Raw genomic sequence first — 19994 nt, forward strand, 5'->3', positions numbered from 1 at the left:
GGAAAATAAAATACCTCCATAATTTCTTTTGAAAACACTTGCAGCAATTGCGAGCGCCCTACCCCAATCACGCATCCTTGCCCAAAGAAATTTTGCTCCTAAGCAAACTGAAGTGTGGATCTGGCAATCTAGGGTGAAGTCAAATCAAATGTGGTTTGAATCAAGTCAAATAAATGAAAATGCAGCATTTTCTCTCAAAGTAGAAAACTTAATAGTAAGCTCAAACCTATTTTACTTTTTACTTAATAGTAAGATCAAACCTATTTTACTTTTTGAATTTCCAGTTGAAAGCTAGAAACTTAATTAAACTCTTTGGAAAAATTAGCGCTTAAAATCTTTCGATATGATAACCATAAAGCAATTAAAAATTACAGCCATTAAAGTCAAAATGTAAACTTATGGCTCCTATAGACTTCAATATTTGTTTGCACAAATCCTTTACACCTTAAGCTAGCAGGTAAGACAACTTAGTTATTCAAAAAGCTTCTTCTCTCAGCTACATTTCTCTTGCCAGACAGACATGATTGACACAGAAAACCAGAAATATTTTGCTTACTTATAATTATATCTTAATGAAGCTTTCACAGCAACAAAAAACCAGCAAGGGCAGGAGCACATGATCTAATGAGCCCCAAGACTTTTGCGGCCTAAATGGAAAAAACCTACTAAATATTCCTCGATTATCCGACTGCTCAGGTCAATACTGCTCATAGCAAGACAAATACACCATTTGCACGCTGCCAAGCCCTCACTAAGAGCTTATGGACTTCTTTAAAAGCCCGACGATCAATAAAGTGCAATTTAAAAACTTAGTCAAGGGGGGCTGCTAATGTGATGGAGATTAAGCAGATGCTGATCCATGCTACCTCTAAACTTTAAAATTAGCCTAAATGACAACATTAATCAGACTTAGAGGGGCAGATATAAAGAAAATAATATATTTTTATTTCATATTTATATATCTCATGTATATACATATTTAAATTTATAGATATATATCATATCTGTTATATATTTATTTTCTATTAATATATCTCATATATATTGATATAAAATACATCTAGTATTTGACAATTTAGGAAATGCATCTTTGTTGCAGGCTAACACAATGCGGACATTGCTGCATGCTTAATCCTTGAGCAAATGCGGCTGGTCCCACTAAAACAAGGCTTGTTCTGATCAGCAACATCGCCTCCGTGCTTCAGTGGTCTGCTGAGACGTCAGCTGGGGGATGCACTAGAATTCAGAGTAACCTCAACTCACATTATTTATAATTTCAGACCCTTTTAAGGAAAAACGTGGTGCTTCGACCTTGTTAAGCTGTAATTGCGTTGTCCATCAGATGATGCATTTACTCAAGCATCCAAGTCAGCATCCACTCTGTCAATAAACCCAGGCTGATAGATTTAATTAATAACCCTGCTTGAAGACCAGGCTAACATCAATATGTTGGGGTTTTTTAAAGCATTATGTTTTCTCCCAGTTTTATTGAAATTATTTGGCTTTCCTGTAGCAGATGAAGACCAGATGTTACAGAGAGGGAAGAGCTGCATGAGCCAGAAAGAAAAACCAAGACAGCAACAGGCAGGTCGCACCCATTCATTACCCATATATTTCCCTTCTGCCATGAGACTATTTATATTGCATCTATATTATTACAAATATTATAATTGTGATGCAATTCTAGAAACCACAGTTTTCTCCTTTGCTGCCCAAAGTAGAAAGCAGCACGCGAGTCGAAAGGCTTCAGCAAAGTTTCTTTGTGCTGCGTAAGCACTTTGGAAAGCTTCACTCCCATCTTGCAGCGTTAATGCCAATATTATAGTTTGTAATCCCTCCTGAAGCAGCCCAAGCCCAGGATTAATCCAGGCTTACCGGCTCTTGGATGATACTGAGAATATTAAAAAAGAAAAGGAGTTTGTGTACATGCACACAAGGCAATTTAGGAAGTATCACTGTGCTTATCGCTAGCAAAATTAAGCATGCATCCTCATTTGCGTGATTTGCAGCACAAGTGGAGGAGCAGGACTGGAGTTATTTATCATTTCAAGCAGCAGCATGATGCAAAAATGGGGAGTAAGAGTAAATCACAGGTGATTTAAGAACTGACTGGCCATATGCATGGGCAACTGAAATGGCAGATGACCTACCTTGTTGAATTTTAAGGCATACTTCACAAGCAAGGAAAGCTCTTTGAAGGTCTCTGCTCTTTCCATGATATTATTTTTTTCCCCGTTTAATGTAATCTAAAACTTCTGCCAATAAGAGTATTCCGATTTAAAGCAAACGTATGGTGGCAATTATGAGAGGATGCAGGAGCAGGTTATTCTTTGCTTTAATTTTCAGAAAAAGAAAAGCAAGGGGGAAAAATGAGCATTGTTGTGCTCTAATTGCTACACAAAAATCACTGCCCAAACCAGGGTTGTGTACGGGCAATCTATATACACTGACAACACGGCTCCGAGGACCATGCTGGGAATTATAGATCATCATCCCAGTATGGACCAGCTGCTATTTTGGGGGAAATTCCTTTAAAACTGACGTAATACTTATAATTTTAAGTTAGCATTGACATCCTTTTCAACTCCCAATTACACACCTATATACTGGAGTAGCATCTCCAGTTATTTGGCAGGGCCACTCGTACACAACAAGCAATATATAATACACCTCGACTTTTCATTAACAGATGCAATAATTAGCATATCGGACAAATTTCCATTGCTAATTTCTCTCCAAAATATTTTAAGTATCCACCATGGATGTGCTTTTCCATAGCAAAAAAGGGTTTACTCGTATTATCACATGCATTCTTCTGAAGCTTGAGAATTAAGTTAAAATAATGTTTTTTACAAGGAGGATGCTAAGCTTCACACCAAGCTATGACCCAGAGAAAGAAGCAAGGTTTTACTATATTAATTATTTTGGGCTTCTCTATGACACCTGCAATGCAGATTTTTTTGTGTGTATGCATTATTATATTACATATATTATTATAATAGATATTATAATATATATTATTGTGGAGTTCTATATGACACCTGCAATGCAGATTTGTGTGTGTGCATGTATATATTATTATATTAATATTATATTACATATATTATTATCATATATATTATTTTGGACTTCTATATGACACTTGCAATGCAGATTTGTGTGTGCATCTGCACGCATATATATATATATATGTACACACACACAATCTCCCAATACTTGCAAAATACCACCACATGTTCATGCTTTCCTCTAGCTGCTATTTGGAGAAATTAAAAATATTTACTCATTATAATTTTTCCTGGAAAGCACATCCCGCTGCGTAGCAGGTCAGCTCTGCCCCACGCACGCGGCAGAGCGGTGCCTGTGCTTACAGCCGCTCCTCTGCTTGCTGCTGCCATCGCTGCGCCTCAATTAGCAGGGAGGCTTTTTGCAGGGTGATTGCGTGCATTCATCTACCTCTGATTAACAGCTCTGGGAAAACACGCGATGGAGAGGGAATTGAGAGATCCGAAACACGGAGGCTAAAACAAAAAAGAGCAACGAAACGCCAAAAAAAAAAAAAAATTACAGGTTGGGTTTGGCAGTGTGCTGGGATTAGATCACTGCGAATCCCAGCTTAAATAAAGCTCAAACATGAATTTCCTGACTAAGGTAAAAAAAAGCCTGGCTCAAATTTATGAACTGCTGGCAAGGTTACCTCTATCCCAGAGGCCTCCAAATACCAGGAAAACTCTGGCCCAGAAATGCAGAGTTCAGCCTGATAATTCAAATACATTCCTCTGAGCATCGTTGGTTCTGCAGCCGTAGCCTAGGCAACAAAGAAATAAACTCCAATACTTCCAACTTTGCATTTCTCAGAGCCTTAAATTAAACCATAGAAGTGTATTTCTAAAGCTTGCAAAGTTTATTTTCGATGAAGAAGTGGATATAAGCCTTGTAGAGAATGTTGTTTTAAGGAGGCAACCCCAAATCGTCCCCAGCTCCGTTGGATGCAGCCCACTCCACCTAGATTTTGCGAACAAAAAAAATACGGAATTTTCTATTCCTCAGAACAATCTTCTGGATCTCCTTAATTAAAGGATAATTCCATTTCACAGTGACATTTGTAAGATAAGAAGAAAACCCCCAATTGAACCCCACACTTTCCCATATGAGAGACTCAGCACTACCCCTTACACCTACCAGCCTATATTTAAAATATTCTGAATTCAGAGAAAGCAGTAATTCATCAAAAAAAAGATTTCACATTTATTAAATCTGTTTGGTGTCTTTCTTCTTTTTTTTCTTTTTTTGTTTCTTCTCCAAGCATGTCAGATGCTTCGCTGAAGTCCAGAGAGATTAGATTTGCTTCGTTTTGGAAAGCACTCGAGCATTGCATATTTAGGATACAGCTCCCACCCCGACCCGCCACACCAAACCTTTGCTCCCCAAACCTGCCGTTTCTCCAAACAATTTCCAATTTCCTCGATGATAAAGCAGATTAAAGTTTTAACATTTTGCCCTTATCTTGGATGCAAGCATTTTTATCCACATGCTTTCATTCTCCTTCAGCATCCCTCACACGGCTCCTTGTCCAAGATTTTTCTCCCAGTTAAAAACCATAAGTAAATCTGCCTACTTTGGGACAATCAATAAATCTTTAATCCCTACCACAAAGTTGCTGCATAAGAATACCATTTCTCTGTTCTTGTTCCCTCCTATCAAACACAAGGATATTACAGATCTGGAAAATGCTGGCAAAAAAAAAAAAAAAAAGAAATTTTTTTATTGCATTATCACCAGAAATTGCTGAACTTTTCTTTTTTTCTCCTCCCCTTTCTTTTTTTTTTCTTTTCCTTTTTTTTTTTTTTTTTTAAATTAAAAAAGTCAGCCTCATCCCACTCAGGTTTTGGTACGCATGCCCCTTTTTCTGAGACCTGTGTTCTCCTTCTTCAAAACTTTACTTTCCTGAAAGCGGTGATGAGGGGAGAAAGCAGTTTTAAACAGAGTTTCTTACTCTAAAAAGGTCTTTTTAAATATAATTTCATTTTTTTCTCAAAATTCGTATTTTCTTAGTGTGTTGCATTAGCATTTAAGTATTTTAATAGGACTGCTTGGTAACTGCTACATTTTGTCCTGCTACCAGTCTGCCCATAACAGCATGAACTGGTCCATGTTAAATTAACCATCTTGGTAAACGCAGAAGCATTGAATATGTCCAGTAATGCTTAAAATCAGAAATACTCACAATTACTTGGAACCCTACTTCTCCTATAGTGGATTATATGGTTACCTGGTACCTTGTATAATGGAAATAACTGAGACAATTTGCTTTCATGACCATAAATAACGGTTTTCCATAACTGCCAACCATCCTGATCTGGCTTGTGCTGTGCTAAATTTTGAATTATTTCGATTCTTAAACAACACTGTACCATCTCTTCCTCTAGTCTGGCTTTACTTACGGGTGTTGGTAGGGTCAGGACTCTCGAAAACGGAAACATATCCTTTTAAAAATGCTCCACTCTTACAGCAAAGAAGATTAAATTATTCATTTCGCATCCAGACAGCTTTGCCGCAGCTGACAAGCACCAGTGTAGGAGGACGGCAGCTCTATTACATAGACACCATTCATTTTATCAATCGTGTCATTAAGACATACCAAAAACTTTAGCTTTCATGTAGCCATAAGATGCATTTTTATGAAAATCCTTACTGGGTTAGCTGCAAGTGGTAGAGCCATCCAGGTGTAAGCCAAAAACCAAGCGGCGTGCTGCTGTTCCTGTGGTGCTGGCTGGAACAAAGATAATTTATAGTAGCCATCACAAGCTTCATGTAATGAAGCTGACCCCCAAAAACCACATCCAGATTTATTAGGCAGAGATTGCCACCAATTTAGGAGATCCCTGAGCCACAGATGACTGAAAGTGGTGGCACTAGCAGGGAAGCATCACCCTGCCCTGCCTGACGTCCTCCCAAGGACAGGATGAAGGATGAGGTGAAGCCTTCATCTGGCTGAGCACAGCCATCCTCATGGGCAAAGGAGAAGAACCTCAGTCTCCAAGGCTCTCTACAAAACAGGGGTGGTGCTTACCTACATCATGAAGCTTCAGGGGAGCAAGCAGTGATGCACGTGGGGCACCAATCGTTCCAGTGATAGAAAGCTTCATTAATTTGTTGCTCACACTGATGCAAAATGGACATAACTTTTTCTTTTTTTAAATGCTTGATGTGTCCTAAAATAAATGATCTGCAAAATGGCAGTACTGTTTTAAACTCAATGGAAAAAAGACAGTCTTAAAATTCAGCTTGTCCTTTCATCTTCTCTATCTCAGCCTTTGCCCGTAAAAGTCCAAATCCCCAATCACCGTGACAAAGCCAAAGGCTCAACTGTCTGGCACGACGTTTATCCCTCATCCATCTTAATTAAGCGAATAAAAGCAAGTTGCAATCGGCTGCTGCAGTAAACGCAGATCCTTTCTGCAAACATGGGAAACAATGATTTTATTTGCCTACCCCAAATTGCTGCTGGGAGCTTCAGCAAGACTTGTGCAACATGGGTTTGGGGAAGGATCACTCCATCCCCCTCTGCCACATACTCCACTAACTTAACTTCTATATAATACTTAACATTAGAGGCTGAACAAATTGATCATTGCTCTGGAGCGGCTATCTGCCTATGCTTTGCTATATTGCCTTCCCTTTTTTAATTGATTTCTGTTGAATTTGACAAAGCTATTTGGTCAAAGCAGGAGGCACTTGGTTAAGCTTCTTTCTATCTGGCAGACACTGGGACCACAAAGAAAATGCAATCTTCTCCAAGCTGTAGAAGAGATGGTCAACACTGCTCATCCCGGCAATTCTTGGGTTTGGGCATTTTCATTGATACAACCCTAAACAATGATCGCTATTCACACTGATGCTCATGCTCTACTTGCAGTAATCAATGAATGCGTCAACTTCTCTCTTCCCATAGGAAGCATACGGGGAAATAAAGTGTACACATCATAGTGCCGCAGTGCTGTAGTTGGCTCAGGAGGTCTTCAAAGGGAACCTTGACCTCCCCCCCCCCCCCCCCCCCAAATCCACTTCAGTTTCTGTGCTCCAAAAGTACTGCAATTCAAACTAAATCCTGGTTGTAGGCAACTGAGGTTGTCTGCTGCAGGACCAGATGGGAGCTCATCCGCAGCGAGACCCTGGAGGCGCACACGTGGGCTTGGCACCAGCTGCTTCGCTCCGCGCAACGGCTCCCTGTTGTGCTGAACCGCTTGCTAACATATATATAGGGTGTACATGCACATATATAATGTATGCATGTATACATATCTTTAACTCTCATCAAGGTACTTCAGTCCCTTTACAAATATGATGCTTGCAGATCTGTCCAGGCTCATAGAGGAAAACAAAGAAGAGACAGGAGCAAGCGCCAGCAATGTGCACATACTTTAGAAGTAACCTCTTCCTTTAGGTTTATATACATCAACAGTCACTGAAGACACTGAAAGGAAAAAACCATAAACTAATTGCTTTTTCTCTGTCTCTCCACAGTATAAAATAAGTGACAATAGCAATTCCTGAGCTATAAATAAGAAGGGAACACCTCTCACATTTGAAGACACTGAGAACAGATTCCAAAAATTTTATTTGCTGCCTTGGGAATCAATTTGTTCCAACTCCCGGAGCGCAGTAAGATACCACCACCTTGTCATTGAGCAAACAAGAGAGGGCATTTCTCCTTGGGGCAGCAAAACAAAACGCTCTCACCAGAGATGTTTAGTGGACAGCACTCACGTTTTGTCCCTGGAAGAGCCATGGGGACAGTAAAAACCATTAAAAAGCCATAATTTGTCAACCGCTACCACCAGAGCTGGGTGTAGTCCCCATCCTACAAAGGCTCCTTGTTCTCAGGCTCTTCTGCTCCCCACCAAGGGCGACCATGCTGCAGCACAGCACCTATCTGACATCGACCCAGCACCCAAACCCAACGTGTAAAATCCGATACGGGTTCCCCAGCCACAAAAACAACTCAGAAGGGTCTCAGTAGATGGTCCTAAAAACAAAATCTGTATTTTGACTGGAAGAAGGGAGGGGGGGAAAGAAACAAAATCCCTACTAGAGCATTAATCTTTCATTCCGTGACTAAAAAAAGACAGTGCCATATTAACTACGCACATTGGGGACAAAAAGTCTGCACCTCAGTTATCGATATTAAGTCCTCATGGAAGCCTTACTGGACAGTAGCAGCATGATCTTTGATCAAAAACATTACTTATCAGAGTGCTACATTTTCATTATACTATTTGATAAATATATACAGTGAAAAAATCAAACAAAAAGCTTTCAGAAAAGAGGTCCTTCCTTCATGCTTTATAAAATGTGCACCTTGATATTCAACTTAAAAAAAAATAAAAGCTTAATACAAACCCAAATAACAGAAACACTGGTGCAAGAAGTCAGCGGAAGATAATAAAATGGTATTAAGGAAGACAATTGTTCTCTAATGCCGTATAATGCTGAGCATCATCTGGGTTTGCTATGGTTGCATGCAAGCATGAATACATGGTCCCTGCTCGGGTCAGACTCAGGATTATATTGTACAGCTATATAGATAAATTTCTATACAATCTAGGTATCCAGATATCTAGGGGTCCATAAAGTCTGGATATCGAGGAGTCCCTAAAGTCGAGATCCAGATACCTATAAAATCTAGATCTAGATATAGATCAATAGAGGAAAGAGTGAAACCCTAAATGATCAGTGAAAGAGAACTAAAGAAAAGGATAAAAATGGAAGGGTATGAATGAGAATGAATGGCAAAACAAAACAACTCCGCCAAGAAGAGATGGCAAGGAGGGAGGGAAAAAAGATGGGATGCTTGGACATGTAGGTTCAATAAAATGCTCCCTGTAAGGCAAGCGCTCCACCCAGCAAAAGCGGGGTTTTATTTAGCATTTCCCTCCTGGAAACAAAATAGCTGCTAATTCTTAAGGGTGGAGAAAAAGGCAGCTTCGCATAAACCTGCTTTAATAACTAATCCATTTTCCTGCAGTTATCGCAGGTCAGAAATAACAATTTTTGTCATTCAAGCATAATAAGCTGGACTTTGGTGTAACCAAAGAACTTCTTGCTGAAGGTAGCAAATAATGAAAAATAATAATATTAAACTCAGCTACCGATACAGACAATCTGGATATTGCAGGAAGACTCTAAAATGAAAATATTGAATAATTCAGCATCAGAGAAACAGATGAACAAGACACTATTTGATACAGAGCTTGAAACTGTAAAATATCCCCAGCTGAAGAATAACAGCATTTTGAAAGCGCTGGTGAAAAGCATTTGGTGCATGAGCCTTGCTGTATGACTCCTTTGTGTCACTGCTGCCGGCGGAGGCCTGCACAAATTCTTCCCACATTAGGCATCATCTGTATAATCTCTGTGCGCTGCTCCCTCTCTAACCTTTCCGTGCACTGGGGAGGGAAGAACGCAAGGCGAAAAAATCCTGGCTGCTGCATTTAACACCTACCCCAAACTCAGACCACACAGGAGATCAATAATAATTGTGTATATTATAGGTTAAAAATGATCAGAAGTGAGTAATGAGCAGAATAACGAGTCTTCTCTCTCCCCTTCATATAAATCCATTTTTCAGATATAAAACCTCTAGACCCACATGACACAACCTAATTACTTTAAAATCAGTTTATTGGAAACTGAATGTCATGAACTAAATCAGATTTGGTTTTTATAAAGTCCATTTTAATGAAATTTGGTTACCTCCCATTAATACTGTTCCAAGCAGGAAAAAAAATGAATATACTCAAAGTTTACCTCCCATTAATACTGTTCCAAGTAAAAATACGAATATGTTGGATCTGATAATGTCTTTTCTCGCAGGGAAATAATTGCATCATAATTTGCAGTATAAAAACAGCATCACCTTATCGGGGCTACGCGCTGCAGGAGTTAACAGGTTGGGATCTACCAGCTGAGCTGGATCCTACCTGGGATTACTACAGGTCTTGCATGCATCCAGCCAAATTGCTTGGGAAAAGCAGTGGAGGATGAATGCACATTTAGCTTTAGCATCTCCATGTTGTCCAATGCCACTCGAATATACTGAAAGTCCAGGACATGCTCGATTCTTCTAGTTAATTGATTTTTTTTTAACTCCGCTCAATAGCTCTTTGTTTCGCTCTGGAAACATTCAGCAGCATCTACTGAAATTTTGGCAGCACAGTATCATTTTCACTTGCACCTAACAGCGGCCAGCTCTTCAGCTGCTGCTGCGGGAGCTTAATTCAGCTCAGTAAAAGGAGGGAAGGAAGCTGTACATTATCACGGCACAGTCCTATAAAATAAAATTCAGTATCTTTTAGTTGCTGCTCACATTTTCCTCTAACAATCAGGATTTTAAAAAAAATTGAGAAAAATAACAGCTTTTAGACTTCTAGACCTTAAGATTAAGACTATAACTTCCCCGTACAAGCAAACCACACATATTGTGTAATATTGCTCCAGAAATCAAAAAGCAATTCCAGTTGCTGTTCCTAAGGTTTCTAGGCAAACCACCACCTATTGGGAATGCAAATAGCATTGCCACCACTACAAAAGGCTAGCTGCAATTTTTTCAAAAGCAATTCAAGCAATCAACTCCTTTTTTTCCGGCATAGATGCTGCAGATGCACATCAGCTGTGAAGGACAGCAACAGCTACCCCTCCACCACCAACACTGTGTTCCTCAGCCTGTCATAGAAACATTTCTTTTTGCTAATCCCCCCCGCCCCAAGCAATTGAGAAATCCCCACTGGGACATTTGAAGATGCATGTAAACAGCTGCTTAGAAAACATGTCTGGTTTTTGCAGTTGCTATCGCAGTACTTCTTGTGACAAATGAGATGTTGAGAAAGTTACGGATGATAAAACGATCCGGTGCAGACTCCTCCAGATCTAGACTCATCTGATACCTGTCTGGGGACCTTCAGGCATACCCAAGCCAGGGAGAAATTTGCTACTTTTGCATTTTTGCTGAGAATTGGGGGTGTGTGGGGGGGGGGGGGGGTGTAACATGATGTCATAAATTAACTTGCATTCAAACCTCCCCAGGGAAGCTGAAGCATGGTTTATGTTTGGCTTTGCACGGAACGGAGGAGGATGCTCACATGCTGCATCATGCACTGGCAAAGGGTGATGATCCCAGGGAGGGCTGGGGAGCAGCACATCAACATCCCACCTCTAAAGGTTTATGTCTATGAAAACAAGCTGGGCTTCCAATATAAAGTTCATCTGGATGTTTCTAGCTAATGTAATTAAAGAGAAAACAGGGTCTTAAAATACTGTCCTAAGTTCACATCAACAAGTTACCTACCCATGGGGTAAAATAGCCCTGTGGCTAAACCACACTTCTCCAGGTAGACCACTAATTGAATCAGAGAATGGTTTGGGTTGGAAGTGACCTTCAAAGATCATCTAGTCCAACCGCCCTGCCATGGGCAGGGACATCTTACACTAGATCAGCTTGTTCAACCTGTCCAACCTGACCTTGAAGACTTCCAAGATGGGGCATCCACAACTCCTCTGGGCAACCTCTTCCAGTATCTCACAACCCTTCATTAGACATCCTGTGATAACGACTTCTGGGGTTTTTTTTTTTAGAGCAAACCTTTAATTGTGGCTTTCAGAATTAGAAATTAAGTAGAAACACTTCATGGTCTGCATAAGTCGCCTATAGGAAGCTCCTCCTCTTCCCCTCTCCAAAAAAAAGTGCAATTGTTGGAGTAAAGCATTTGCCTGACTGGCATGCTTCCTTGATGCTTTCTTAAATAATATCAGGGTTGGCATCTAAACGAAAAACAAACTACCTACGTGGCAGCAAAGCTACTCACTCTGGGTCCCTGATGGAGCATCAAGCTGAGCATAATGAAGAATTTAATCTAAAGTATTGCATGAAGTCTATCAGAAACAGAACGGAATTGCAGCACATGCAACTCTTCCTCTGGTAACTACATAAAATAATTGAATTTGAGAAGCTCAGTCTTGAAACTGAATAGCCAGGCAGCAAAATTTTGGTAAGCTCAGCTCTACAGATACCCTGCTGAAAAAGCAATCTTCTATAGGGAAAAACGTGCTTTATAAGAAAATAGGGGAAAATACAGAAAAAACATAAGGAAAATCACCTTTTTAAACCAATTGGGACTTTGTTATGAGAAAAATAAGGACAGTATTTAAGTAATATCATTTATCACAAATAAGTAATATATAAATATGTAAATATTTTATAATATCATTTATCACAAAACAAAAAAGGCATATTGCAACCACTCCAAGGAGCACCACTACAAAAAAGCTTGCCTATTAAATCCCATTGTAGGAAAAAGAAAATCCATAGGACCTATGTCAAAGACACCTTTTAATGAACATGCTTGGTTTCAGTACACACCTCTAACTACAGTCACTGCTACATACAACTACTGGATGATATTACTGTGTTTGGATGGCAGTAACAGGTTGCCTTGACAGCTGCCCCCAAAAATGCAATTTGGACAAGGCTCACAGGAATCTCGTGCAACAAAAAAAATTCACAAACAATACCCTGAGGCTATTCAAAAAAAGGTAAATTAAGAAAACACTGACGCTGAAGGAAAAAAAAAAAAAAAAAAAAAAAAAAAATCTTAATTTTGCTCCACTTCCGCTCCTGCCGCGTAAACGCGACTGCAAAGGCATTCCCAGGAACGGGTGGTTCAGTGCAAACACTTGTGCTACCAGCAATGCTTTGCAAGCAGGGAAAGAAAAAGAGATTAATGGGTCCAAGTAAACTCTTATTTGCTGTGCTCCATTCCCCAAATCGGAAGTCGCAGCATGAAAAGTTATGTCACTGCCTCCTACAAGACAAGCCTAAGCTGAATGTCATTTAATTTTAAATACGCAGAGGGAAAACAAGGGGATCGAAGAAGGTGTCTGGAGGAGGGGAGAAGAATGAAGAAAAAGAGGAAAAAAAATACAGAAGTTTGGCATCTAAACTTACAGAGAAGTGAAAAGTGTATTTCGACCACAAATGCAAGGAATCAAAAGGTCAAATCTGCAAATGGGTGGCAGGGTAACACAACCCTTTAAAACAGATCTTCTCTGAAGAACCCTTTTTTCGGAAATTTTAGGAAGGGAAGGAAAAGCAGAAGTATGCACATTTTATCTTTAAGCCTGCATGATTTGTGGCTATTTGGGACTGGCGCTGGCAGAGCAGAAGAAATTCTGGATTACCCTCACTTTCTCCAAGAGACCTGGAGGCAGCTAGGGAAGCACAACAGCAGCCGTCCAGCTGCCAGAGTGAAGGAATGCAAACTTCTGTTCCAAAAGCAAAAGAAATAACAGATATGATTTAGATTATTTTTTTTTTCCCCTTAAAAACAGCTGCAGATCTTGCGAAAGGAAAGCAAAGCGGCTTAGTGCATCCCTCCCCTGTACCTAATCCCAACATACGCAACAGTCCCTGGGAAGAAGTAAGTGGCCATCACCAAAGCAGCATTACCAGTAAACTGTTTGCACTGCTGCCCTCCATCCAAGAACCAAGCAAGTAGATTTAAACTTCAGATCCTGAAACACGGGGGTAACAGGGATCCTGATAATCAGGGATCTTCAAATTGCACCATCCTGAAATTGCTTGCACCCTCTCTCTCTGTTCGATAGCATAAAATAACAGGAAGCAGAGAAAGAAAAGCAAAGAAACGTGCAGTTCACAGGCATCCTCTATTTTTTGCCTCTGGACACAAGCTTGTTTGACTATAAGCAATGACTGTAAGTCTGTGTTTGGGGGCGGGGGGGGGAAGAAGATTTAATCTTTCAAGTAGGTGGAACAGTTCATTTATTTAAGAGACTGCATCAGTGGATTGAATGATGCTCAGGCAGTTTTGCAACTGGACTATTTTATCTATTCCTGAAAAAAGTAGAATTTAAGAAAAAAACAATTCCCAAAACTTCCTTTTAACTTCTCTTTCATAGAGATCTCCACCCATGGAAATCTAAGCTAGACAGAGATGCTCTCTCTGACACTACTTAACAGAACTATAAAGTGGACCTTCGTTCAACAAGATACATTAAAAAGCATACCAAAAACCAAACAGGCATGCAAATGTTTCAAATAAATAACAGGATTAGACGTGGAATACAATTGTTTTCATAACTGTTTTCTTAAAATTAATGTGGTCGCCTAATTGGGTCACCACAGTAACAACCATTAACTACAGACTACCGGAGCCTGGTCTGGTATTTTCTGATCGACTCCAGCAAGAAACAGCTCTGTCTCTTGCACAACAGGAGAAAAACTGGCGAGTGCAAGAACAGAGAGTCCACTTGCCTGTGTGCTTTAAAAGAATTAACACACGGTTTCGTGCAAATTGTCAAAAAAAAAAAAGAAAAAAAAAAAAAAGCCTTTTTAATTTCTTTACCTTCAGTTTGTTACACAGCTTTGCTGCTTTTCAGGGGCTTTATCATGACTTTATCATTTTCTAACTCCAGATTAAATTAGCTCAGTCCATTCTACCTGACATGAAAACATAAAAAAACTTGTTGGCTTTGCAAAATGAAGCTGTTCACTTATCCTTAGCTGAGACATCCACAAGCACATCCCAGTCTTCTGCTGGTAGCTGAAGCTGACCCAAGTCCTCAGACTCATTAATGAAATATAGACACAGAGAATAGATATCTTTTGTCTGCAACTGCCAAAAACCCCTTTCAAAATAGAAAACAAATCCCCCCAAATCCACAAGTTTTACTATCCTTTATTTGAAGCCACTTTTTATTTTAAGAGAAGAAAACACAGCCATCAAGCCACCTCTCTGTACTGCAGCTTTGAAGAACAACAGCACAGCTGAAGCTGATGGTCACATCACCCACATGCAGCCAGGCTTTAACAAACAAAACTATTTAACAAGCAAAATTGGCAATTCTGAGGAAAACCATTTCAAAGAGTTTTGGCAATCTCAAGGCAAATTGATTAATGAATGCTTGTATCCCTCTTTAGAGTTTCATATCTGCAAAGTTAATGGTGCAATTCATCTTATCTCCTTTCATACACAGGAAAAGTCCCTCATAAAGTAACTAATTGCACCATCCAAATCAAGTACTTATGATTAAAAAATAAAATTTTGACCATGAACATTACCTTTGATCTCTTCCCCAGCTAAATGAAGTTGAGGGCACAGAAACTCCATAAATACAACACTATCAATATACTGTGTACAATTAATTCTCTTTTCAATGTACTATAAAGAAAAGCTACCGATAATTCAAGAAAGGCTTTTACATTTCCATTTGCAAACTGAAAAATCACTGAGATATACCAGTATTAAGAAACACTTGAGTGAAAACAAAACATTAATAAATTTGTCAGAAAGCCATTTGCTGTACTCCTATTCTTCCTTTTTTTTTGAAGCAGGTAGTATTCCATAGGCAGAAACACAGCCTTCTGTTATTGCTAACACTGTTGTAACTTTATTATCAGCATTTAGCAGATAACCCCAGACTAGTGCCATAATAAAACCCCAACTACTTGCAGGGGGTTTTTTTCACCGTTAAAAAGTTTCCACGCTACTATAGTTTTCATCTTACCTCAAGCACTGGTCCAGCTCCAAGAATAATCTGTTCTACTCCGCTGGCAAATCCCTTCTGGCTGAGGGCAGTGAGGTGATGAATCAGAAAGTTGGTGCTCTGTGTCTTTCCCGACCCGCTCTCTCCCGAAATCACGATGCACTGGTTCTTCCTCCGCTGAAGCATGGCGTGGTAAGCCACGTCTGCCACAGCGTAAATATGGGGCTCCAGCTTTCCCAGCTGATGGTTATCATACATCTTGACATACTTGGGGTTATAAATAGGTAGAAACTTGAATGGATTAATAACAATGAGGATGCTGCCTACATAGGTGTAGATTTTTTCTTGCTTGAAGCGGTTTCTGAGATTTTCCAGGAGCGTTTTCTCGTTCAAGTCTGGCAGGCTGCACAAGTCATCGTAGTCCTTCTGCTGCGGCTGGGGAAGGAAGCCACGCTCCACCATCCTGCGACGCTCCTCCGTCACCCGCAGCCAGGACTGGAGGCTCCCATAGTGAATGGACCCGTCCAGGTTCTTCTCTCGCAGGAGGAAGCGATAATCCTCGCCACTGATGCGGTTCTCCAGGGCCATGCGAGGCCACAGCATCATGCGCTGGACTGGGCAGTCCGTAGGGTTGAGGATCCATTCCTCCCCACCAAACTCCTTCACTTCGGCAAGGACGTAACATTTTGTTTTCTCGAGCTGAAGTTTATTAATGAGTGAATCAATCACCTCAGCGGCCGTGGAAGTTTTCCTGGCGGTGATGGGGCAGTAGATAGTCCCTTCTGCGATGCTCCCAGGGTATATGTGCAGCGTGTACTCGCTATCCTCAAAGCGTCGTCTTCCTCCAACATCATTTACACTCATATTGGATCCTTTCCCATCAGTACCTGCGCCGCATAGTCAGGACCGTCCTATATCTTGTCAGGTCATCATGTTAGCAATGCTAAAAAAAAAGCAAAACAAAATAGGTTAGGTGTTTTATCTTGGCAGGGGTCCTTGAAAAACATTGATGTGCACCATGAGATGCAATGAAGCAACTCAAGTGATGATACCAATCGCCTTAAAGAAAGCAAATGATGATTCCCAAGCGACATCTGAAAAGACAGCAGCGTTTTCATACACCAAAGCTGTAATAAATAAAGGTATTTAATGCACAAACACTACCCACACCTCAGGCTCCTCTCTACTCAGACGTAACTACCCACAGCACCTCAAGCTTTTACTAATTTTTCCCTGACTCTGAAGCAGCAAAGATTCAAAAAGACCCTCTGATTTTCAGTGTATTTTACAGAGAATAAAATCAGTATTTTGTGAGCAACATACCAGACAGCCTGCTGAATCAATAGTGGCATTCTCCTCATGTCAAAAGTTGCTACAGCCTTATTGCTTAATATTACCAAATAACTTATTTAAGAGTTAGTGCCTCTATTTCTATGTTTGCATACTTCATGCCAACTTAGGGAAAGCATCATTCAGCTAACCGTGACTTTGGAAAACACCCCTTGACCTTCCTGACACTGACTTACCCATGCATCTAAATTACATATTTTCTAGATGTTTTTAAGAGAACTAAACCTTTTGAGATTTTGAACAGTTGCATAAAATGCTAACTTAAAAAAAACCCAAAAACTTAAAATATCACCTTAAAGGCATACTCCAACCAAAAGGAAAATGCCGCCTTTGTGATAGAATCATTGAATCGTTTAGGTCGGAAAAGACCTTTAAGATCATCGAGTCCAACCATTAACCTAACACTGCCAAGTCCACCACTAAACCATGCCCCTAAGTGCCACGTCTACATGTCTTTTAAATACCTCCAGGGATGGTGACTCCACCACTTCCCTGGGCAGACTGTTCCAATGCTTGACAACCCTCTCGGTGAAGAAATTTTTCCTAATATCCAATCTAAACCTCCCCTGGCGCAACTGAAGGCCGTTTCCTCTTGTCAATTCAAAGGCCTTCCTGAGCAATGTTCAAAATGAGTCCTGAAACACAATAATTTGCCTAGTCACAAGTTTAAAAAAAAATTTAATTAATCAGTGGTCACAAGCTCCAAGTTCCCTCACATTGTAAAGGGACACGTGACTCCTGCAGCAGCGCCCATCCAAGAGCACATACTGCTGATACACCCAATGCTTTGCTCCGACACTCCTGGGATGAGGACCTTGTATTGACATTATTATCCCTTGTATTGACATTATCCCACAGTCCTGCGCTGGTGAACAGTAGATAAAATCCTTTGTCTTCCTGCCCAGGAGATTTTCAACCCATTGGGATTCAAACAGTAACACTCTTCCACCCACAAAGTCAATCTTTTTCAGAGATGTCCATATGGGACACATCATCAGATACGAAGTATTACAGCCAACTCACTCGTACAATCTCACTTTTTATTTCTCTCGTACTGCTTAAAAAACACAGAATACAAATCTCTGGCACTGAAACATCAAATGCACAGGTAATTTCTCAAACTTAATCACTACAAGACGACAACACCCCACCACCAGCCCCAAATGAAAGCAATTCCAGAGTTAGTGGTCCTCAGTTCTCCACCAATTAGTCCTAACAAACTCAAAACTCCCCCTGAAGATGTTAAGAGTTATTCCAGTATAAAGACAAAGTTAACTACAAAGAAATGCAGAGGACCCTCAGAGCCAGGATCTGGGCAATGAAGTGGCAGGTAACACAATACGCATAAAAGTTTACATGATGCTCATCCTAACGTTACATATAATGTTGAGCTTTTCCTTGAGCACTGCCCCACAGGAGCAAGACCTCATGACTATGACGGTTCCCTGACGGCATCAACAAAATGCTCAAGAATGGTCAAAAACATGAGGTCAAAACCCACATCAGGTTTAGGGAGCTCCTGAGCTTCAGATATTCAATGTCAGGAAGAGTATTCAGGGGAAGCATTTCATGTGGTTGTCCTGTCCTTGCACTCCTCCCCAAGTACCCAGATCCAAGACCTACAGTCCAAGCACAGCCACCATCGTCATCTACATCCAGGCAAGGATGGGACTGGAGATTTGTTTCATTTACTACAAAATTTCAGAGGTCCTCAAATGACAAGCATTATTTTATGTTGTATTGTTTCTTGCTCCAATATTTCATTAAATATATTATCTGCAGCCACACGCTATTCAAAGCAAAGAAATTATTATGTCACAGTGAAATACATCTGGCAGGGATTCACAGCGCATTGCTTGGTAGCAGGACATATATTATATACTGGGAAGCGCTCCAGCTGCTTTCCTATAGCTTTAGTATAGGCACAGATGCAACAGGGATGATGTCAGTTAAGTGCTGGGTTAGGCTTTCTTTGTCTAGCTCTATGAGTCCAGCATCAGCTTTTCTTCAAGAAGGGGAAAAAAAACCCACCACACTTAAACTAGATAATTCCTCATTGAGATTTTACTTCAAAGCTTATAACAAGAGGGCTGGCTATTTTTATTCAAGTTATCAGAGTGTATCAAAGACTGCTGACTTATATGAGAACTGCAAACAGGGCTTTAAGTTGGTTACCTTGAGCAAACCAACCTTCCCTTCTACCTCCTCCCTCCTGTCAAATACGTGCAAGTTCAATAAATCCTCTGTAAAGCATCAGGCCACTCTACCCCACCACCTACCCAAAAGCTTTCCTCACTTCTCTATAGATGCTTATTCTGCACAGACTCGGTAGAATAACAAAGATCTGTGTCTTCTGCATCCAAACAACTTGAATCCAGCAGAATTGCAAGCCAAGCATGAACCCCATGGAGATGTTAAAAGCCCCAGTAACTCTGAGAATGCAGAAGAGCCAAGTCCCCCCCAAAACCACTCAAACACCAGAAGCTTCCACTAATGACTAAGAAATTTAGCAAGGTCAGAAAGCAAAGAGGTGTTAATTTGAACCTTATAAATCACAGGAGGCATGCCACAGGATTTGCTTTTATTAACGCTAAACATGTCTTGGAGTATTACGTTGGGTCAAAGAAACGTTAATGAAGATAATTGCTTGTGGTCTCCCAACCACTGATGCACATGAGCCTGGCTCTGCTCAACATCAAACACGCCTCTTGCAGACAGTCAGTTTCCAAAGTATTTTGGAGAAAATATTGCAATGAAATATGTGTAATTAGGTAATTAGCATATGTCAGGGAGAAAGGCTCTTCTAATGACAACTGTTCAAGCAGGCTGTTGGATTAGCTTTTACATGACTTTTAAAATTAACAATATTTTTGCATTTGGATACAAAAAATTAAATAGGAACATGAAAAGAGCAAAACAGAGTAAGTATTTTGCAACCCACTAATACTTGCTCTATGCACTATTTTAATTAAAGGCATTTTGCATTGCTACATGTTTACATTTAAATGAGAATATGATGCTACATCTAAGTCATTTATATAGGCTTATGGAAAAGAAAAGTTAGTGTCGTAATGAAAGGGGAT

The 19994-nt window shown here is 40.2% G+C and overlaps 1 protein-coding gene across 1 annotated transcript in view; it reads right to left on the reverse strand.

The window, feature by feature from the left end:
- Positions 1 to 19994, reverse strand: part of MYO9A (myosin IXA) — a 190659-nt gene that overhangs the window by 139094 nt on the left and 31571 nt on the right. The window contains 1 exon segment of the mRNA XM_030013971.2: positions 15583 to 16504. Within this exon segment, the coding sequence (XP_029869831.1) occupies positions 15583 to 16425 (843 nt within the window). The 5' untranslated portion in view covers positions 16426 to 16504.

The sequence above is a fragment of the Aquila chrysaetos genome, chromosome 5, assembly GCF_900496995.4.
Source record: "Aquila chrysaetos chrysaetos chromosome 5, bAquChr1.4, whole genome shotgun sequence".
Taxonomy (NCBI): Eukaryota; Metazoa; Chordata; class Aves; order Accipitriformes; family Accipitridae; genus Aquila; species Aquila chrysaetos.